This window comes from Glycine soja, chromosome 20, assembly GCF_004193775.1.
Source record: "Glycine soja cultivar W05 chromosome 20, ASM419377v2, whole genome shotgun sequence".
Lineage (NCBI taxonomy): Eukaryota > Viridiplantae > Streptophyta > Magnoliopsida > Fabales > Fabaceae > Glycine > Glycine soja.
Genome location: NC_041021.1, coordinates 41,970,826 through 41,991,158, shown reverse-complemented (window position 1 = coordinate 41,991,158; position 20,333 = coordinate 41,970,826). Strand labels below are relative to the sequence as shown.

At 32.3% G+C, this 20,333-nt stretch overlaps 3 protein-coding genes across 3 annotated transcripts; all 3 read right to left on the bottom strand.

Annotated features, from left to right (window-relative positions):
• Window positions 1-3,748: 3,748 nt before the first annotated feature.
• On the bottom strand, window positions 3,749-6,318 carry LOC114402717 (heat stress transcription factor A-6b-like). Its single transcript, XM_028365375.1, has 2 exons — window positions 5,318-6,318; window positions 3,749-4,777 (listed from the first exon to the last, which is right to left on the bottom strand). The coding sequence occupies exons 1-2, from the start codon at window positions 5,624-5,626 to the stop codon at window positions 3,986-3,988; spliced, it is 1,101 nt and encodes a 366-aa protein (XP_028221176.1). The 5' UTR covers window positions 5,627-6,318; the 3' UTR covers window positions 3,749-3,985.
• A 6,242-nt stretch (window positions 6,319-12,560) lies between these two features.
• On the bottom strand, window positions 12,561-16,158 carry LOC114403774 (1,2-dihydroxy-3-keto-5-methylthiopentene dioxygenase 2-like). Its single transcript, XM_028366930.1, has 7 exons — window positions 16,019-16,158; window positions 15,063-15,174; window positions 14,877-14,971; window positions 14,553-14,667; window positions 14,341-14,465; window positions 13,156-13,226; window positions 12,561-13,068 (listed from the first exon to the last, which is right to left on the bottom strand). The coding sequence occupies exons 1-7, from the start codon at window positions 16,034-16,036 to the stop codon at window positions 13,002-13,004; spliced, it is 603 nt and encodes a 200-aa protein (XP_028222731.1). The 5' UTR covers window positions 16,037-16,158; the 3' UTR covers window positions 12,561-13,001.
• A 2,346-nt stretch (window positions 16,159-18,504) lies between these two features.
• Window positions 18,505-20,147, bottom strand: LOC114403168 (1,2-dihydroxy-3-keto-5-methylthiopentene dioxygenase 4-like). The gene is made up of 4 exons (XM_028365953.1): window positions 20,039-20,147; window positions 19,782-19,964; window positions 19,031-19,270; window positions 18,505-18,862 (listed from the first exon to the last, which is right to left on the bottom strand). The coding sequence occupies exons 1-4, from the start codon at window positions 20,048-20,050 to the stop codon at window positions 18,734-18,736; spliced, it is 564 nt and encodes a 187-aa protein (XP_028221754.1). The 5' UTR covers window positions 20,051-20,147; the 3' UTR covers window positions 18,505-18,733.
• Between the last annotated feature and the right edge of the window lie 186 nt (window positions 20,148-20,333).

Genomic DNA, 20,333 nt, shown 5'->3' with positions numbered 1-20,333 from the left:
TTCCTATTTATTCACTCAAAATAATTTAATTAATATAGATATTATATTTATTTTATTTTCAATACAATCTTATAAATCAATTATAAAATCATAAATTAATTAAATACATAAGAACCCTATAAATTCGAATATTCAGATTTTATAGTTATTCTATTTTTTCAAATTTTATATAGTAGATAAAGTGATGTTCTTATTCTATGTTATTGATGAAATTTAGGACATACTTTGATGACACTAAGAAAGACAAGCAATGAGTTATGATTCTCAATTATTATTATTCTCAAATTCTTGTATTATGTAGTTTTGTTTACATATTATATTTACTTTTGTACCTATTATATATTGAGTTTTATTTACACATGTTTGTCTTATAGATGAAAAAAAAAATACTTGTTCAACTTCGTGTTTTAAATAACAATTTGAACAAGAATTAAAATAATATTTATTGACATATTTACTCACGTGTATTTATTAAAATTTAAATTAAATAAAATATATTAAAATTCAAATAATATAAAAAAAATTTACTCTTATATTATATAAAATGTAAATTTAATAATCATACAAGACTCAAGAAACTGATCTGGTAATAAATAAAAATAAACAAGAAAATTTCACGCATATTAAACAATAAATTCTGGTGAAAATATCATTTTTCCACTCCTTCCTCGGGAGAAAGAAATGTTAAAAAACATGATAAAAAGTAAACTTACTGGAATGTTTTTTTCAACAACAAAAAAACTTGTACCAAACACGTGAATGTTTATATTCCACGTTTTTTAAAGAAGACATATAATCTAATCTAATTAAAAGATTAAAAAAAATTGCAATTAAAAATATCTTGTACCATCTTCTATAAATATAATAGTTCAGGGAAGGGGGCTTCCATTCATCGTCTTCCTCTCACCTGACTACAACACCGTCGATTATGATGTTTAGTATGCCAAACCAGGTACATTTTGTCTTAACTCCAAATTGCCCAATTTTATGTTTGCTTACGTGTATGTTTTATTTAAGCATTGCATGATATGTGGGTGTTAGGTTTAATTTCATTGTGTGGTTTCAATCAGGAGAAATTAGTGTTGGATTTTGATTTGAATTCCTCGATGGAGTGCATGCAACAAAGACAAGGCTGTAAGCGCTAGGCAAGAGTTGAATTTGTGGAGGCACTCAAGTTTGCTACCAAGGCCAAAAAATTGTATGCTGATGTTGAAAACATCACACTCAGATTCTTACAATTTGTGAGGTTCACAATGCTGCGCAGAAAAAACTCTCTAATGAAAGAGACTGGTATGCAATTCTTCAGATTGAAAGGTTGGCTGATGAAGCAGCCATAATTAAACCGAAGACATTCTGGACATGCATGTTGAATTGCCAACATTGTAAAACTAAGTACGGATACGGCGTGCTTCTTGCAAATAGAACCATATATGCAGTCAACACTGTAGGAAGCCATGTAAAGCTTGCGTTTTTGAGGTTGTCTCACCATCACTGTTTACTTCGGTAAATACCCAGTCTCCAATGCATGGTCCCTCAGAAAGTGAAGTACTGGTGGAAAATCATATCCCATGGTGATATGAAAAGATGTGCTGCTGGAGTTGGTGCTTGTTGTGAAGGTGAAGAGAGTAAAGATGGCTATGTTCCTGCATCCAGAGACGACATCGAGTCACAAAGCTCTACGAATGTTGCAAGTAAAAGAGTAAGGCAATCAACACCAGATTCAGGAGAAATTCTCAAAGCTAGAAACGGTGAAGAGATGAATGATGCTAATGTTTGACAAAATCATCATGTTGATCCTTCATGGGTTAATGCAAGGAAATCTTTATATGTGTGGATAGTTCTCGATCTTCTACACTTTCAATAATATTGCACGGTCTATTAATTGATAATTGCTCTACGTTTAATATCACAAAAAAGTTGTCTTGAATTATTTTTTTTTTCTTTTGCCTCTTAATTTAATGTCATGTGACATTTGCAATAAGAGTATTTCTTTTTCCTTTGTTTCTTGAATTACTGTATGACATTTTGATCTTGGAATTTTTGGACTTTTGGGGGACAATATTATTTGTGTTGTTTTCTATTACATTCTGATTTGATGTTATTGCACTTGTTCTGTGTGGTTATGGCTTCTCCTTTATAGTGCAACCCTTTAAAACGTACTGCCTGTGAAAACCCGTAGGCTTTGTCATTTATGTATCAAAAAAGTATTAATTGATAAATAAAATCATTAGTGTAAATGAAAGGCTTTGCTTTGAAGGGAATAAAAACAAAAAGAGACCTTCCGAGAAAAGCTACCATGGATAAATAAATAGATTTATGGAAATCTCAAGGGCGGATCAATCAATATGACATAATTAAATAAAAACAGATTTGTTAAAGAAAAATATGTATTTCATTTCCGTTTACAGCATTTCAGCGAAAGTTTTTCATTTGTGAGTGATCTCTAATTTAATTAAGTTCAGTTGTTATTTTTTTTTATCAGGAAAAATCAAATACAAGTAACATAAAATTTATAAAAGTCACATACTTTATTAAACCAATTCAACTATTCCTCATAAAAAAAAAAACAATTGATCTATAGTTTAGTTCTTATTCTGATTATTAGGCCAAAACCCCTTAATTAATTAAAACATAAAAAAAATTGCCTTCAAAAGACTGGGCCATAAGAAAAGGTAGGAATATAAAAAAATTAATTAAATGCTAAACAGTAGAAAACGAAATTCGTAAGAGAACCGGATTGGTGTTTGATTTTCTCTCTCCTGCTAATTAAGTCTAATCCTTACCTTGATTGATCAATGTTATCTTTTGATTGGTTGAAGGGTTTTTTCGTGCAGATTTGTACTCAGTTTTTTCATAACAAATGACACTATAATGATTTAAAAAATGCTAAATAATAGTAATAGACTAACTTTTCGCAAAAACAAATTAAGACAAAAGGAAAGACCGAAATGAGAAGAAAATATTATTTTTTTATATTTAGTGAAAAGCTTTTGGATTGATTTTCAGCACACATATTTAGTAGTAGGAATTTCCAGGCTAAAAAAATATTACAAATGCCCTGCCAGCTACACTGCTCTTGCATGTCATGTGCACCTTATCACTTAGGCAGACAATTGATGAAGCAACCTATGATCCAACTCATTTTAACATCATCATCAAATTTTCTGCAACTCAAGGGAGCTACTATTATTTTAGCCTTTTCTTTGTCTTTTCCATTAAAGGAAATAAAGCATTGCAAAATCTTTCTTCAAAGAAAATTTCACCAGCATGTATTGTTACATATGCTCCCTGTTGGTATATGACTGACACATGACAATCATCACTGCCAGACCAACCACTTCTTACTTAAGCCACAATATTTATTTTTTGTAACTAACTTTTTCAGCACCTACTTTCAGCTGAGTTTTGACTGATGATTAACTTCAATGACAACATAAATAAATAGACACAAAAATCGATAATTATACTCAATCTATAGTTGATGTTTCGAGAAACGCTATCACTAACAAATACACTAGTGCATCAGAATCTGTGTGTTGAAAAATGGTTAAAAAGCCAATTCCTTAATTATGAAGAATACAAAATGAAAAACCCCCAAAAAGTTGCAGGTATATGTACGTTATTACTAAGCTAGTTACCATAATCCCAGATGGGCCCCTCTCCAGTGTACTGCATGGTACCAGAAACCCTTCTAAAAGATGGCGTGGCATCTTGAAGTTGAAATCACAAAATTAATGGCATGCAAAAATTCGGATATAAAGTTCACTTTTGAAATAGACTTATTGAGAGACCACGAGAACAACCATTCCATTAATTTCTTGATAACCACGTGCTTTAAATTTGGGCCAAGAAATTAAGTCTAGCTAGTATATCTTGAGTATCAACACAAAAACTGGTCAGAAAGTATATATCTAAGGAATTATAAGGAGATACTGTCACCCAGCTAGTTCAAATGAATAATAGAAAATACAGCCTTGACAATCTCCTATTTAGGACTAGAGGCCAAATAACCAAGTTGATTGGCCAATACATCTACATCTTCAACACCTAGTACACCATGATCTTCAATACCCTCATTAAGCAAATCTTGCCAAAACACTTCATCAATATCTTTATCTCTACTTTCTAGTCGAATATTATCTTCCTCCAATATTCTCTTTTGGCTTTCAATATTCTCCTCATCAAGATTCAAAACAAGGGGTAGATCAGGTACCTCAAACTCTAATACCTTGGCAGTGTATTCCTGCGGTTCAAGTTTAACGAAATTTGAACACTCTTCAGCACAACCTAATAACTCATCATCACCACCTACTTCAACAACATTACTAGGCCCTTGATCAATAGGCCTCCTCCTCTTCTTGGAAAAAGCTTCCTCAAGCTCCTTTCTCCAGTACTCCTTTTGCTGAGCTAATTGTTGGACGAAGTTTGGATTCTGCATTGCCCTGGCCAAAAAATTCATCATTTGTTGCTGTTTCTGTTCAGTCTTTTTAAGCCTTCCTTCCATTTCTTGAAGGTGAGATTTGGTACTTTGCTGCTGTTGTCTGAGCTTCACCAACTCCACCATAAGAACTTGCCTGTCTCGCCTCAACCGATCAACTTCTCCATCTAATCCAAACGGCCCCACCTCAACACAAGGCTCTACTACACCTTGCTGCTGCATTGCGTGAGATTGATGATTTGCTTTCCTCCTTCTAATGTTCTTCAGAAGAATCTTTTGCCCTCTAAGAAACAACTCATTAGCAAACTCCCACTTATCTGGATCAACCTTTCTAAACCCCTACAGATCATGTCATCAAATTCCTTCTTCATTTTCAAATCTATATATCAAATATCGCTGTAATAATGGTTTGACAAATGCATGTGATAAAACTCTTATATACCTAAAGCACCTAGCTAGATAAAAGTGGTAAATTTATTAAGCCTTAAATATATAAAAATATAACAACATCACTGCAGATTAAAGGTGCAAATTAATCGATACTGTCTCGTGTCATTTTATCTTGTAACTTTTCTGCTAGCTTTTTCCTCTTCAAGAATCAAAATAGGGGAAGTGCAGAACCTAATAAACGAAAGAAACCGGGGCCAATCAAACCTACCAATACCAAATATGACAATTGAAGATAGAAGAATTAATACAAACACATTAATTCATGAACTTCAAATTAAGAAGATAATTAAGGTTATATATCATTGAATCTAAATATACAATTTATAATGAAAACAACATTTCATTTCATCACACTAAGAAAAACTAGGAGAAGAATAAAATAAACATCATGTTATATATGATTGGGGAGTAGAAAGAGAAATAACTGACATAGGTGTTGAGTTGCCTGACAAAACTGGAGAAATTGTTGTGCTTGAAGAATTTGGGGAGAAGGGTTATGGAAAAGGCCTGTGGATCCCACACAACGAAGCTGTTGTTCCCCGTGCTCCAGGAAACTATATGGTTTGTGGAAGGGTCATCAACGATGTCGTATGTTTTTGTGAGGAATGGTGGAGGGCCAGTTTCATGAAGCCCCTCAATTGGTTGAGGAACAACCAGTATTGGCTGCGGATCATAGCCACCACAAAAGGAAGAACTTTCTCCAAGAAACTCTTCCTTCACTTGACCATGAGGATCCATATTTGAATGTATATATATGGAGCTAGCTCTAGCTTAATTTGATCTAGGTACCCTTCTTAATTCTTCCTGTGAAACAAGATGGGCTTGCCTTTGACTTTGACCTTGTGATGAGGCTCTCTCAGCAGTTAGCTATATGGAAGTAGCAATCAACAAGTTTAAGTCTAACAGAAGACATTAATTTCTCGTAACATAGTGAATCAAGATTCAACAAGTTTGAGTCTAACAGGAGAGATGTTTGCATTTAGTGTTTAACCATATCTCAAACAAGATTGGCTCCATGGGAGAATAGGTGTTTGAGAAAAAGAAAAAAGAAAAAAAAGCTATGGAAGTAGCCAATGCAGTGAAGTTAAACTATTCACAAAGGAATTTGGCAGTTTTGAATAATGACATAATGAAAAGGAAGATCAGATTGTTTCTCTATAGAATTGGCTATAGCTCATAGCACAAGAAAACTTAGAAGGGAGAGAGAAGAGGGTGGAGCAGTAAATGTAGACTGGTTGTATAATGTCATGGTATGATGATGGGGAAGGAAACTTTTGGAGTAGAGCGACGTGGAGGAACCAGAAGCATTTGCAGCATGAGAGTATAAATGGCTGTTGTTGATGCCTTTGCTCTTTTCTCTTTTTGCTTTTTCTTTTTGGGCTGATATTATTATAATTTGTGAGTCATGTGTGTTTTTTCTCCTTTGGGAAAGCCGTTGTGCGTTGCAATTAATTTTGCCCGCAGTTACCGAAACATATAAAATTAAGAAGGATAAGATATTAGTATATTAAAATAATTCCTTTTGGTTTGCTTTGGTTTTTTGTCAACGGCTAGGGTAACCAAGAAGTTACTAGAGAAATTTAGTTTAGTTTATACAAGTAATTTGTTTTGTTTTATTATGTCCTTTTTGGTCATCTTCCATCTGATTAATTATGTTTATCCCTTTCCTTTAATTTCCTCTCTGTATGGTTTGTCAGATGTAGCTCTCCTAGTGGAGGAATTGCCATGGCTGAATGAATAAACTTCCAATTCCAGTTTGCTGTGCCAATGTAGCACATATACAAGAGTAATGAATTTCCTAATCTCCTAATTAAAACAGTATAACACACTAACACGTGTTAGTTGTTACACATCACATTAATTATATAATCACTTTGGATCTGGTTGGAGGTGAGGAATTGGGATGCCATAGTTGGAATGTCGTTGAAATATCAATCTCTCTTTCTCCTAGATTCAACTGCCTTTTGTTAAAAAATATATATATAATTACTTTAGTTTTTTATCTTGTATGTGTGAAGATATATGGACGAAAACTCATTTATTAAAAAATGCTTAATTATATGTAGTCTTTCTTTAATCTCCAAAGTTACAATTGTACTAATTAGATCTTTTAAGTATAAAAAAATATGTCTCAAATGCAAATTCTAATTTACAACAACAGTTAATGAAAGGGATCCGATCTAATTGTTTATCTTTTTACTTGTTTTCAGCATAAAAATGATAAGAGAAGGACACAAATAGGTGGGTATTGTTTCACCTTTTTTAGCTCTGAAAATGGAAAAATAAGAAACATTTTTTTATAAAATTTGTTAATAAAACAATTTTGTAATTTTAGAAAACGGATAACTATTTTAAGGAGTAGTAAACAAGCACATTTTTGTTATAAGACATTAAATTTTTTCCTTTACCAATATTTCTTCTGCTCTTGTCCATGATTGCCAATGAAACTGACGCCAAACACGTGTCACTTGATCATTGATAGAGACATAGGGTGCCATATTTTTTGTAGAGCCCAAAATTCACTCCGCAGAAGAAAGCAACCAATGAACGTTTCAGAACAGGCACTATGCATGTGTACTGTGTACATAATTTCCTCTGGCACCCAATGAACGTTCCAGAAGGACTTTTGAAATGTTCTCAATATACTCAGCTAAGAAGTGATGTTAATACTAAAAGGATGTAAAAAAATTGTTAGAAAATAATTAATAAGGTTTATGCTATTTATTGAGGAAAAAAATTGTTCATTTGTCACATAAGAATATTCTCGTATACTTTTATGAAAAAGAAATAATGACAATTTATTTTTATAAAACTTGGTACAAGTATACGGTATACCAAAACCTAAGGCCTCTAAGTCAAAAATAAGCTTTGAAAAATGCAATGAAATCTTTTATAGATAAAAAAATGCATAAAATATTCCTTTTACTAAAAAAAAAAGAGTGAAAAATGACCTAGCACGAACTAGCATAGAGACAGAGTCACGGAGATTCGGTCCGTTTGGAGACGTGTAGAATCGGCGAACTAAATATGATGGACTAGGTGGATATCAGCGACTCAAGCTTGTCAAAATTAATATCTGATTCTAGACAATATTATTTTATTCCATAAATTCATTAAAAAAGTTTTACATCTATTATTATATTATACGATAAATACTCATATTCATAGCCAAAGATTAGCTAAAAAATTCACTCCTCAAAAAAAGAGAAAATAAATTTAATTCTTAAATATATAAAAAATAAGATAAATTAATTCTAGTGTTAAATTTGTGAGATATTTTGTTATCAAATTATAATAATAATATTTAATGATTAATTTAATAATAAATTATATTTTTAAAATATTAATTTAACATTAAGTCATAAAATTTAAAAATCAATTTATCACTAAATTTTAATTTTAATTTTAATTTTTTTAATGACCAATTTATTAGTTTTCATACTTTAAAAACAAAATTATGTATTTACTCAATATTATATTAATATTATTTATTCAAGCATCCTGCCACACCCACAGTCACCGGGTTACTCCTCCCCTACAATACCTTTTGAATTAATTTCAATTTTTTATTAAAATTTATTTTAAGGATTTTTAAAAAAAATAATCGCCATTAAATTGCACTTATTCTGAAGAAAGAAATCTTTTATTGTTGACTTAAAAAAAATTCTTCAAAAATATTTAATAATTTATCCTCTTGTCAAACAATAACTGTCCCTTTCTCACACTAATATTACACACAAAATTATGTGAAGCCTTCTATATCTACTGTTGGCCAAAAGGAATCCATTATGATCAAAATTGGATAAGTGGCTTTTTTTTTCCCTATATTGTATGTTTCCTTGGGTAAGTTGCATACAGAATAAGCGGTGAAACTTCTAGCTAGCAGGATTTAAATGAAATTAACGATCTTAGACTTTCATGAGGTGTATATTGAGATTGCTATCCCTTTTAAACAATACTAATAACTAGTAATATATAGGCATGACAATTTCTCTCGCAAGTGGAGAATTCCCGTGAGGACTGCCTCATTCAGAGCATGTGTTCATGGAAAAATTTCCCACAGGGACGGGAATGGGATGAAAAATCTCTCACAGCTAATTCAGGGACAGGGACTATGTTTTCCGTCCCGTAGGTCCCCGTATTCCTGTACCCAAACCCTAAAACGCCGCATCAAACATTCAAACTTCATTTCTTGACTTCCTTCTTCACCTTTGTTCCTTTTTCACTGTTTCACCTTCGTTCCTTCTTCACTTCTTCACCGTTCGTTTCACCGTTTCACCGTTTCACACTGTTTTCACCCTTTTCACTTCTTCACTGTTCCTTCTTCACTGTTCGTGTTCCTTTCAGCCGTGAACTCGTGGAAGCCTTCGTTGCACCTTTTTCTTCTTCAAGTCGCACCGTGCATTTCTAGGTTTCGCAACTTCGAATGGTTCTTCCTCTGTTTTATTTATTTATTTCTATTGTATTTTCAATTCTTTGTTCTTCTACTAGCTTATTGTGATGTTTTGGCTTGACTGATCCATTGAGTTTAAAATTTGTAATCTAGCAATAAGAGTTAGATTTGTGCATTTATAATTTTACATGACTCATATTTATAAATTTTGTTACTTGTTTGTTGTACAGAAAATGGGTACATCTATTGATCCATCCGTTAATAATATTGCTCCATTAGAAACACAACAAGTTGCTAATGACGCACAAAGCAATCCGGTGGAAGAAGCAGAAAATTCTCCAAATATAGAAGAAGTTGAAGATGTTGAAAGAAGTCCAAATAAAAGAGGATTAACTTCCACTGCTTGGACACATTTCAAAAGAAAGAAAATAGAGGGAAGATGGAAAGCTATATGTAAATACTGTGAAAAGAAACTCAGTAGATTCCATTAAAACAAAAATGTTCAATTATAATCTCTGAAAAGGCTATATGACTATTACAATCCAAGTTCTATGATACAAAGGTATCTACAATATTATCAATTATATAAAAATAACTGTTAAGAAGGTATATACAATATTACCAATTATATAAATAAATAAAACAGAGGAAGAACAATTCGAAGTTGTGAAACCCAGAAATGCACAGTGCGACTCGAAGAAGAAAAAGGTGCAACAAAGGCTTTCACGAGTTTACGGCTGAAACGAACAATGAAGAAGGAACGGTAAAACGAATGGTGGAGAAGTGAAGAAGTGAAGAGGGTGAAGACAGTATGAAACGGTAAAACGACCGATAAAGAAGGAACGAATGTGAAGCAGTGAAGAATGAACAAAGGTGAAGAAGGAAGTTAAGGAACGAAGTCTGAATGTTTGATGTGGCGTTTTAGGGTTTGGGTAATGTTTTATGTTTTTGTGACCTGTGAGATTTACTTATATATAAATATATATATATATATATATATGATAATTTTATTTTGTAGTTTTTTACTAGTAAAATACTATATTAACCCTTATATTTATGTTATACATATTATAAGTTATAAGGATATATAAGTAAAATTATATATACGCGGGGATACGGAGACCCTGCGGGATGGGGAGCATAGTTTCCATCCCCGTCTCCAAATTAGCTACGGGGGACTTTTTATTTTCATCCCTGTCTCCGCGAAGAATTTTTTCCCGATCGCACGATCCCGATTGGGGCAGTCTCCATTGGGGTCCCCGAGTTGCGGAGAGAATTATCATACCTAGGCTTTTTAGTGATAAATGAGAATTGCCATGCCTAGTAGCCATGTAGCCACGAGACACTTGGCCAAACTTTATTGCATCACAAATAGACAGACACGTGTAAGCACTTGGCTAATATTTTAGTGTTATAATAATAATTTTTTTAGGAAATTATTATAATAATATTAGAGATTAGAATTAAAGATTAGAGATGAGTGTAGAACTAGAACGGCATCGAATATACCCGACACCCCAAATTTCAAAAGGCAGGCACGACAAAGAAAATGAAAGCTTAGTGACAAGGGTCCCATATCTTGCTTTTTGTTTTTGTTTTTCTTTGAAGCACTTAATATTTTCTTTGTCTAATTTAAACTTTAGAATCAAATTATTGCGCCTAATATTTGGCAAAACTTGATTAGGGGTAGTTTTTTTGTCATGCAACTAAGACCACTGATCTCACTCACAGAACCAAGAGTTTTCTAAGAACTGGCGTAAAACAGAGAATAGAAAATTCATCATTTCATTGTACACGTCCTATGCCTTGGACTAGCTATGCATGACTTAGCTAAAACACCAAGTTTGAAGATGAAGATGAAGAAAATAAGATAAATTACTTTATTTTGCTTTAATTTACATAGTGGATTAATATAATAAACTTAACCTATTAACTTATTATATCTTTTACTTTTAAGAACCAGTTTGAATGGTTATTTATTTTCCCACTTTATTTCTTATTAGCTTATTCAAAAGTCATTTTTAGAAGAAATATTTATCTTCTTATCCCAAATTTTGCAAATCTATTGAAGATATTTTTTCTATTTTCTTCTATATTAATTCAAAATTAAATAATTGAAATAACAAAGTTTTTATTCTTTGCTTTTGTGTCGGTAAATAAGAAAAACAATAATCAATTTGAAATTTGGGTAAAAAGGATATGAGTTGAGAGTTTAAGAGGGAGTCTTATTCTACTCTAGGCTCACTCCACCCCCTGTCTTGTCTTATTTCAGTAAGTTTTATATCACGTGAAACACTTAGGTTAGGAAGATGTTATTATAGATATTTTTTCCCTCCTTTTATCTTTACTATCGTGTTACACACATAACGTGAATTAGCAAGGGAACATTTTTTTTTCCGCTAATAATGTCTTGTTAATTAGCAAGGAAATAGCGACTAATTTGCGTTCCCTAACAAAACTGGTAAATTGTTTAGTGAGGGAGTTATTCCTTTACAAATCCCTCGTAAATCTCTTGCAAAACCTTTGCGAGGTTTAGAAAAATGAAATTTGAATTTAGCAAGATAATTATTTTCGCATAAATTCATCACAATTCAGCGAGGGGATAAATCCCTCACAAATAATTCCTCCAATTTTCTTAAGAGCATAAACAAATTTCAATGAAAAATACAAATGAAGTGTCAATTAATGCACAAGAAATAGTAAACTATACTTAGAGCTGAAGACATACTACACGTTCCTCTTTAGTTATGTTAACTAATTTACAAAAATTGGATTACACTATTTTAAAGTGAAAATAATCTTAATGTTGTTATAAAGTGAAAAACAATTTTATGACCAGTTCTAATCAACTATTAATGTTAACCAAGACTAACCATGCTATGAAGCACCATACCCAGACTTAAAAACGCCAAACACCAATGCCATATGATCGATTGCTACATGACCACTAATTCCTTTGCCTTACCACACCTCACCTATTTTGCACTACCACTTCCCTTAGACGAGCAGCTCCATATGCAATGAGCTATATAGACCCAAGCCAACAACACTACTAAGTTGCAAATAGTCATTCAACTTGAAGGCAGTGTATTTTGAACAGAAATCGAAGAGGGATATAAGTCAGTGTGTTACCAAAATAAACAAACACCTAGAAGCTCGTCTGATCAGCTTCTTTTTCTCTGTTCTTTCTTCCTTAAAACAAATTTTTTTATAGAATTTTTAAATTGTATGTAGCTCAACTTTTAAACAAAAAGAGAAGCCAAAAGAAAAACCATAATCAACACTTAAGTGCAATCTGTTTCTTTTCCACAGATGGAAAAACTAATACTTGATGGACAACTTTAAAGCGCATGAGATATTCATCATGAAAAATATTAGCATCACACTAAACCACATCTATCTATGACGTCACCTATATTTTAGGCTAGGTTCTCCCGCTTCAATTTTATCTCGTAAAATTTAAATACAGCCCAAGCATACATAAATATACATCAGCATACTAACATATGCTTATGTTTATTCTGTACCCAATTCTAATAATAATACAATGCAATCTTTATACAGGGACAGGCAACAAAAACACTGGCGAGGGTACATCAAGGCATAACAAGCCAGGACCCTTTATTTAAAGACACCATTATTTTCTTTTTTTCAAACCTTACTTTAGCAACAAAGTCTTGGTCCTTTTCATGTGGTACTATGATTAGGCAGAACCAGATCTTACGCGGCGGCATCAACAGCATGGTTGCTAACATCCTTTTCCACAAAATCCTTGACATATTGTTGTCTGCGCATTGAAATCATTTTATGAGGATTGAAAGAAAAGCCTCTGATTGAGTGACTGTTTAAGACAATAGAATTTATTAATTCATACCTTGCAGGGAGATGGTCATTTGGACGATTGTATGGAGTCCAAACTGGCTCACCAACAAAAAAACGCAAAGCCTGCACATCATAATTGTGTAAGCATTTATAATGTAGAGTAAATTAATCAAAAAATAATATAAAAAGAAAGGTTGAAAATGCATCAATAAAATAAGATTGCATGATGTCATATCTCAAGTTTACTATATTCATCAATCCTAGATAGCAACACAGAGCGACCCACTCCAAAACCGCTATAGCCAGTATAGCGAAAATTATAAATACAAAATAAAAATTTATATTTATATTTTATACTATACAGAGCCGAATGCTTCAAAAAAAATATCCGAAAAGGTATATGCGTAATTAAAAATAAAATAAAATAAGTCATAGTCTAACACATTCACCATTAAATTAAGCTATAATTAAACAATAAGAGAAGTGAGAGCATAAAAATGAAGGCTAGGAGATAAATAATAAGATGGAATTTATAGTGAGTTGCAAGTTGAAAGTAAGGGTGCCAGAGGCAGAAATATTAGTTGATGTAAGGGTGCAATTGCAACAATAAGATTGCTACCTTGTGAACCAGAGGGCATGGATTCAACCTCTCCACTTCCCTGGGGTAAAGGCATGTACATATTCGCTCTCCAAACCCTACTAGATTGGAACCTTTTGCTCTACATCACACTAATGAACTATGAAGTGTCATAGTAAAACAAGGCCCTGTTATCTCTACTTTTTTAAACTACAACAGAGGTTGGAGGTGAGTTTGGCTGGAATATGTGTTGGCTAATATCAAGGTTTGGCCACAAAATGGATGGTTGAGCGTGAATGGCATTTTGGCTATCCGCCACTAATTGGATGCTGTTCAGCTGCAATTTTGGCTGCTATCACTCAATGCAAAAACTCTACGCTATAATTTTATGGTAGCAGCCAGCAGCTGTGACTTTCCACTACTGTGCAAATTGATAACTATGCAAGTTCCACCTTCATTTATGAGAACACAACTAAACAAATTTTTGCAATCATGTGCTTTTCTTTAAAAAAAATACAAAAAACAGATTCACAAAAAGCGTTGAAAAAACAAAAAAGGCACGGGGCAAAGTCAATGATAAAGTATTCGGAGAACTGACTTCAAAACATCAAGTTCCCAAAAAATGGGACAGAGGAATACTTGTAAATATGCAATCAATACCTTAATGTAGTTGCTCTCATCTAGCGTAAAGCGATGATAAATTCCGGCAGGTAAGATGATCATTCCTCCTTTCTTGACCCACACACGAATCCAAGCTTCATTGCGATCCCTAACATCAAAATAGCCTAAAGACAAACATGATATATTTAGCAACTTAAAATGGTAGGCAAGGTAGCAAGAAAATCAAAGTAAAGCAGAAAATTAGTTCATACCACTTCCAGCAGCACAAAAGCGGATCTCCTCATCAGTGTGAAGATGCTCTTCGAAGAAGCTTTTGATTTTCTGTTCATAATTTGGCAACTTTTCTGGGCAGACCTCACAAACATCCTGCAGAAAAGGTGACTCGGGTTGAATTATTAAAAATATAAGCATAGCCAGAATGTCAAAGATGCATAAGTAGTGCACAATGTTAGACATAATTAAAATTATAGTGACTCTTTTGCATATTGTTGATATTTCTCAACATATATTCATTTATATTGAGTAGAAGGAAAGTTAATTCAAAGCCATTATGATGAGACATTAGTATAACAAACCATGTAGGTGTAACCACGCTCTTCACGAATCTTCTTCAGCTCTGGATCATTTTCATGGTTATCAGCATCTAGTTTCCAGCTAAGGACTCCAAGTTCTACAATTTAACACGTGTCAAAGATCATATGTTAGCGTAAAACCCTTAATCTGCACATAAATATAACCGATAAATGCAACAAGAAGCTTACCAGCAAGTTGGTCCAACGAGACAAACTCCTTGGGTTCTTTGTGGTGGGGGAGTCTTTGATCTTCATCACTATCATCCATGTACCAGGCTTGAAGGACATCCTCTCGTGGATCCTATGAAAAAATGAAAAATAATAAGATCCTCTTATTTATCGGGAGTTCTTAATGAAGAATTCATATAACCTCTCAACAACTGAAAAAGTAGCAGCAGCAGAAGTACACGTCTAACTGATTTGATATAGTTTGAGCACATGATCAATATATACAAGATTAAGAATATGCTAGTAATTGGAAAGCAAATAATATGTTTCAAATAGATAGCTGGCTTTAGAAATATCACCACACGAATGCCATAATACCGTATAAGACATTGAGACAAAAAGTAAGTTCTCCAGGAGTAGGAACAATGATAATCAGCATTACTTAAGAATAAACTACTTTGACACCACCTGAGATTTCTCAAGATTGTACACAACTCCCAGCTTTTTTTTTTTTTTTTTTTAACATTTACAGCATCCTTTCCTTATAGAGATACACTCACGGTGTAATCTTTTTCAAACAATTAAGCAGAGTTAGCATAGTTGTGGTGTCCGAGAGAAATTTGACGTGTCAGCATAATTTACTCGTTACTTAAAGGTTTCCATTTCAAAACTCCAAGGAATTTTTTGGGTAACATGGCGCCTGTTCTTTCCACAAATTTCTTCGCAACAAATCACGAAAATATCAATAATTCCTCATAAAAACTTAAAAATATTCCACAAACACAAACAAATAGCCAAGTTGAATTCAAATAAAATTAACATAATTATTCATGATGAAATCTGCGCTAAATTGTCGAAGCAGAGCTAAGCGAAGAAGTATTTTCTTAAAGGCAAAAGGTACAATTTGCTGATTAACAAAGGAAAAAGAGAAAAAAGATTATCACAGGAAACAAACAAGAGAGTTGGATTAATAATACCTTGTCGGAAGAAACCATGGTGACAAGTTTTTCTGCTACGACGGGTTCGATGCTGTTTTCTGATCGGATTTTTGCAATCCTGTGCTTAATGCCTACGCGATTTATAAACCCCTCAATTGCACATCCGATTTTACCAAAATAGCCTTTTTCGCCGATGGACAATTTTGCTTTTGTTTCTTACTTAAGAATATCCTTGTGACGATAATATTTTGTTATTTTGGCTATAATATATTTTTATTTTATTATAAAAAATCATTTTAATCCTTTATTTTTTTAAAAAAAATATTTTTTTCTTTTATTTTTTGCAAATTGGAGTCAATATTATCCTTCTTTCAGTTTACAATTTATTTCATTAAATGTAAAATACTATAAATTCCCAAAATCATCTTCATCAACAGATCTCCTTCCTTACAATCTTCAAACTCCAAAATCAATCCCTCTTTTTTTAACGATGAGAAAAAAAAAATTTATATATCAACAATGTAATTTTTACACAAAGGTTCAATTATAATTATTATATATGGCAAGTTTATTAATTTTTATAATAATTATCTTAAAAAACATATAAATGATAATTTATAATTGAATGATAATATAAAATCATTTTATATTATTAATGCATAGAACTCTATAATTATTTTGTTAACTTATAAAATAATGCAAAAATAAGTTTTATGCATAATGTGGTAAAATATTGTTTTTAAGAGTAATAAGAAATTTAAAGGAATTTTTTTATGTAAAATAGTCTTCTGAAAATAAAAGGATAAGTAATTTGTATGATATAACCGTTTCTGGCAACATTTTTATTTTTTATAATTTTTCGTATATTATTACAATTTTTATTTAAAAGCAATAAACTAAAGCATTAAATTATTTGTGATATTTAACGCATATTTATGAATCACTTTTTTTAAAAAAATAACTAGTTTTATTAAAAGCCTTCTAAAAAAATAATTATTTTTAAAAATTTAAACTAAATATACATTTGTACTGTCAATTAATGATCCTTAAAAGAAATTAGTGAAAATCTATTTTCTAAAACATTTTTTTTTCAAAAGTTTAATGGAAAAATATTTATAAAATAAAAGCAATCCAAGCATGTAAATAATAATTTGGTTTTTTTTGGGAAAAAAAATTGTATACAATTCAAACAGGAGGTATAGAATGGTAGGAGTTGTGGAAAATGCACGAAATTATATATAAAAAAAAAGTCAAACTTTAGGTAGTATTTACTTTAATTACATTTTGAATACATTTGAGATGAAAATTTTAAAAGTCTCATATTTCTAACTCTATTTTAATTCAAATATTTTATTTTTTTCATTCTTTTAAACCAATCGAACCCATAACATCCATATGTGTTTTTGGGCGTGTGAAGCAAAAATCCATAGTAAAATGAATTTCTGAGGCTGAAAGCCTGAAATCACCATGGAAAATTGGAGTTGGATTCCTGCATACATGCAGTTTATGTTGACTTATCATGATTTATCTATTTACTATTTTTTAAGAGAAATCATCATATCAGTATCATTTTGGTTAAACAAATAATATTTTTTTTATCATTCTGAAACGTTTATATACACATTTATATATTTATAAAATTTAATTAACAATAAATCACTATATTTACTAACCATTTTTTACCTGCCAATCGACACTTCAAACGCTAAGGTCAACAACTCAACATACTAATTTTAATTTTAATATTTAAACAAAATGTTTTGCAAGACTAAGATTTCTACGGTTAAAATTGTAAATGAGGGTTCTCGAGATTCCAGATCCAAATTGAAAGGTCAACTAAATAAATAAAAAAAGCCATCAAAAATTCCTTTCACACCACGCATGTTGCATGCGTTATGGTTGCGTGTAAGAATTTAATTTGATAGTACTTTATTTCAAAGTTAGCATTAATATGTTATCGTAGATTCAAATTTAGTCGAACAAGTTATCGTAGATTCAAATTTAATTGCGATTATCAAAAGTTAAAACCTTAAACAACGTTCGGCGAACTAATAAGGATTCTTCATTTAAAAAATGAGACTTCGAGAACGTTCGGCGAACAAAGACATTAGAATGTGTAGTTTTAATTTGTTCCTTTTAGTTACACATTTTTTAGTAAAACGAAAACATGCTACTTTTTAATTTCATACTTAGTTCCATTGTATGTTTGAAACACACCAAATACAAAATTGAACTCATATTCCATTCCATCTCACACATTCATCAATATTACCTTAGAAACCCGTGGACATTGAAGCAAGCATGGAACACAACACGAATGCAATGACAGCACGATTCACGAAACATGTTTCCACGCATATTTCATCATTGGGAAACCAAATCAAATGCTATAAACACGATTCACTAATTATTTATAATTCCTAACATTAATGTGTTATGAATCGCACACTTTCTCAAAGCCTACATCCCGTGAATATATGCCAGTATCACTAATCTCCTCAAAGGAAAAACATGATCTAAATAACTGAACACGGGCAAACAGAACATAATAGCAGCTTCACAGAGACAAGAACTAGTAGTATATAAACATATATCATAAGCTCTTAGGTCTGTTTCATCTCATGCTTGGTATGTTTCAGGTTCATAGACAAGTCTTCTCTTATGATAAAACTACGCAAATAATATACTAACAATTACATCACAAACCTTAAGCTGTAATATCTGAAACAAGATTTACTAGTGTATTTCAGGGCCCTAATGAGTTGCAAGTGGCACTCCAAATTTCTCAGTCAGGCCCTTAATGTATTCCTTTCTAGCAGGATTGTCTTCCTGTGGTCGATTATATGCTGTCCACACTGGCTCGCCCTTAAACAACCTCATTAACTGCACACAAGCACATATTTCCACAACAAAACAATGATTAATCAACCTAGAAAAGCATCTTGATAAATTTAAACAACCTTGAACCAGCATCATTTTCTTCCTTTCACATCCCAAAATGAAGCCCTAACAAGAGAATATATGGCTGTGGTTAGCACAGGACTTTCATACCTTCACATAGTTACTTGGGTCTAGGGTGAAGCGATGATAGATTCCAGCGGGTAAAATGATAAGATCACCGGCCTTGATCAAAATGCGAATCCAGCGATCATCCTTGTCTCGCACATCAAAGTAGCCACTTCCTTCTAAACAATAACGAATCTCTTCATCCTGATGAATGTGCTCAGTGTAGAAGTTCTTCAACTTCTGTTCGTAATTTTCCACCTTTTCTGGGCATAAATCAAGCAGGTCCTACAGCATAAGATGCAAACAAATGTTTATACCACCTAGAATATTCGTAACAATGATTAGCAAACAACAGCAAACTTGAAAGGACTCATAAACAGGCAAGAACATGTTTAGTCTTAGGCTCTTAGCAAATATACTACTAAGTACTAAGAGATGGACTCAGTCTCAGAGCAATATAGTGTAGCTACTAAGTTCTGCGTGTCCTATCCCAGGAGTCACACTCTTCTCCAAAAAGTAAAAAGATATTTTGGAAATTCTTTTTAGTAAAAATTTTGCAGGATTTATTATATTTTTAGTCCTTAAATTTTTAATATTTCTGTTTTTATTTCCTGAACTTCACTGATTACTGTAGCAACAGTCATATATGTATGTTCAAATTCAAATTATCCTGGGAATTCTAAATACTATTCATATCATGTGTTAATCAATGAAGAGGTAACAATTCAAGCACCATCTAATTACAGAAAACAAAATAAAATGAATTGAAATTAAGAAGAAAAAAATAGAATATTACCATGTAGTTGTATCCCCTATCTTCTCTAATCTTGGCCAACTCTTCATCGTTCTCATAGATAGTTGGATTCAGCTTCCAGTATAACACCCCAAATTCTGCTAATTGGTCCAATGAAACTGACTTGTTGGGATTGCGGCGGTGAGGGAGTCTTGGATCTTCATTGCTTTCGTCCATCAACCATGCCTGTAATGTCCCAACTTTTTATTAATAACAAAAACTCCTAGAACTAGATTCAGATTAGTTCATGGAGAAAACACCTCAATCGCCATGAATGAATGACAAGTTTCAAGTTCCAATTACTCTGATTTGTTCTCTCTATCTAAATTGCAACTGACCAGAGTGACATTATTTTATATATCTGTTATCCCAAGACATTAAAAAATAATAAATTAAAAACCACATGACATTATTGTGGCGCATATATTTCCTCTTTTTTTTTTTACCATCTCTTCGTCTTCCGTCGCGTGACGTGTGGCGGGTGTTTCCACCTGGAAAAAAAATATCGTTATCGTCGTTTTGTTTGAGTGCTTGCACTCTCTTGTTAACTGTCTA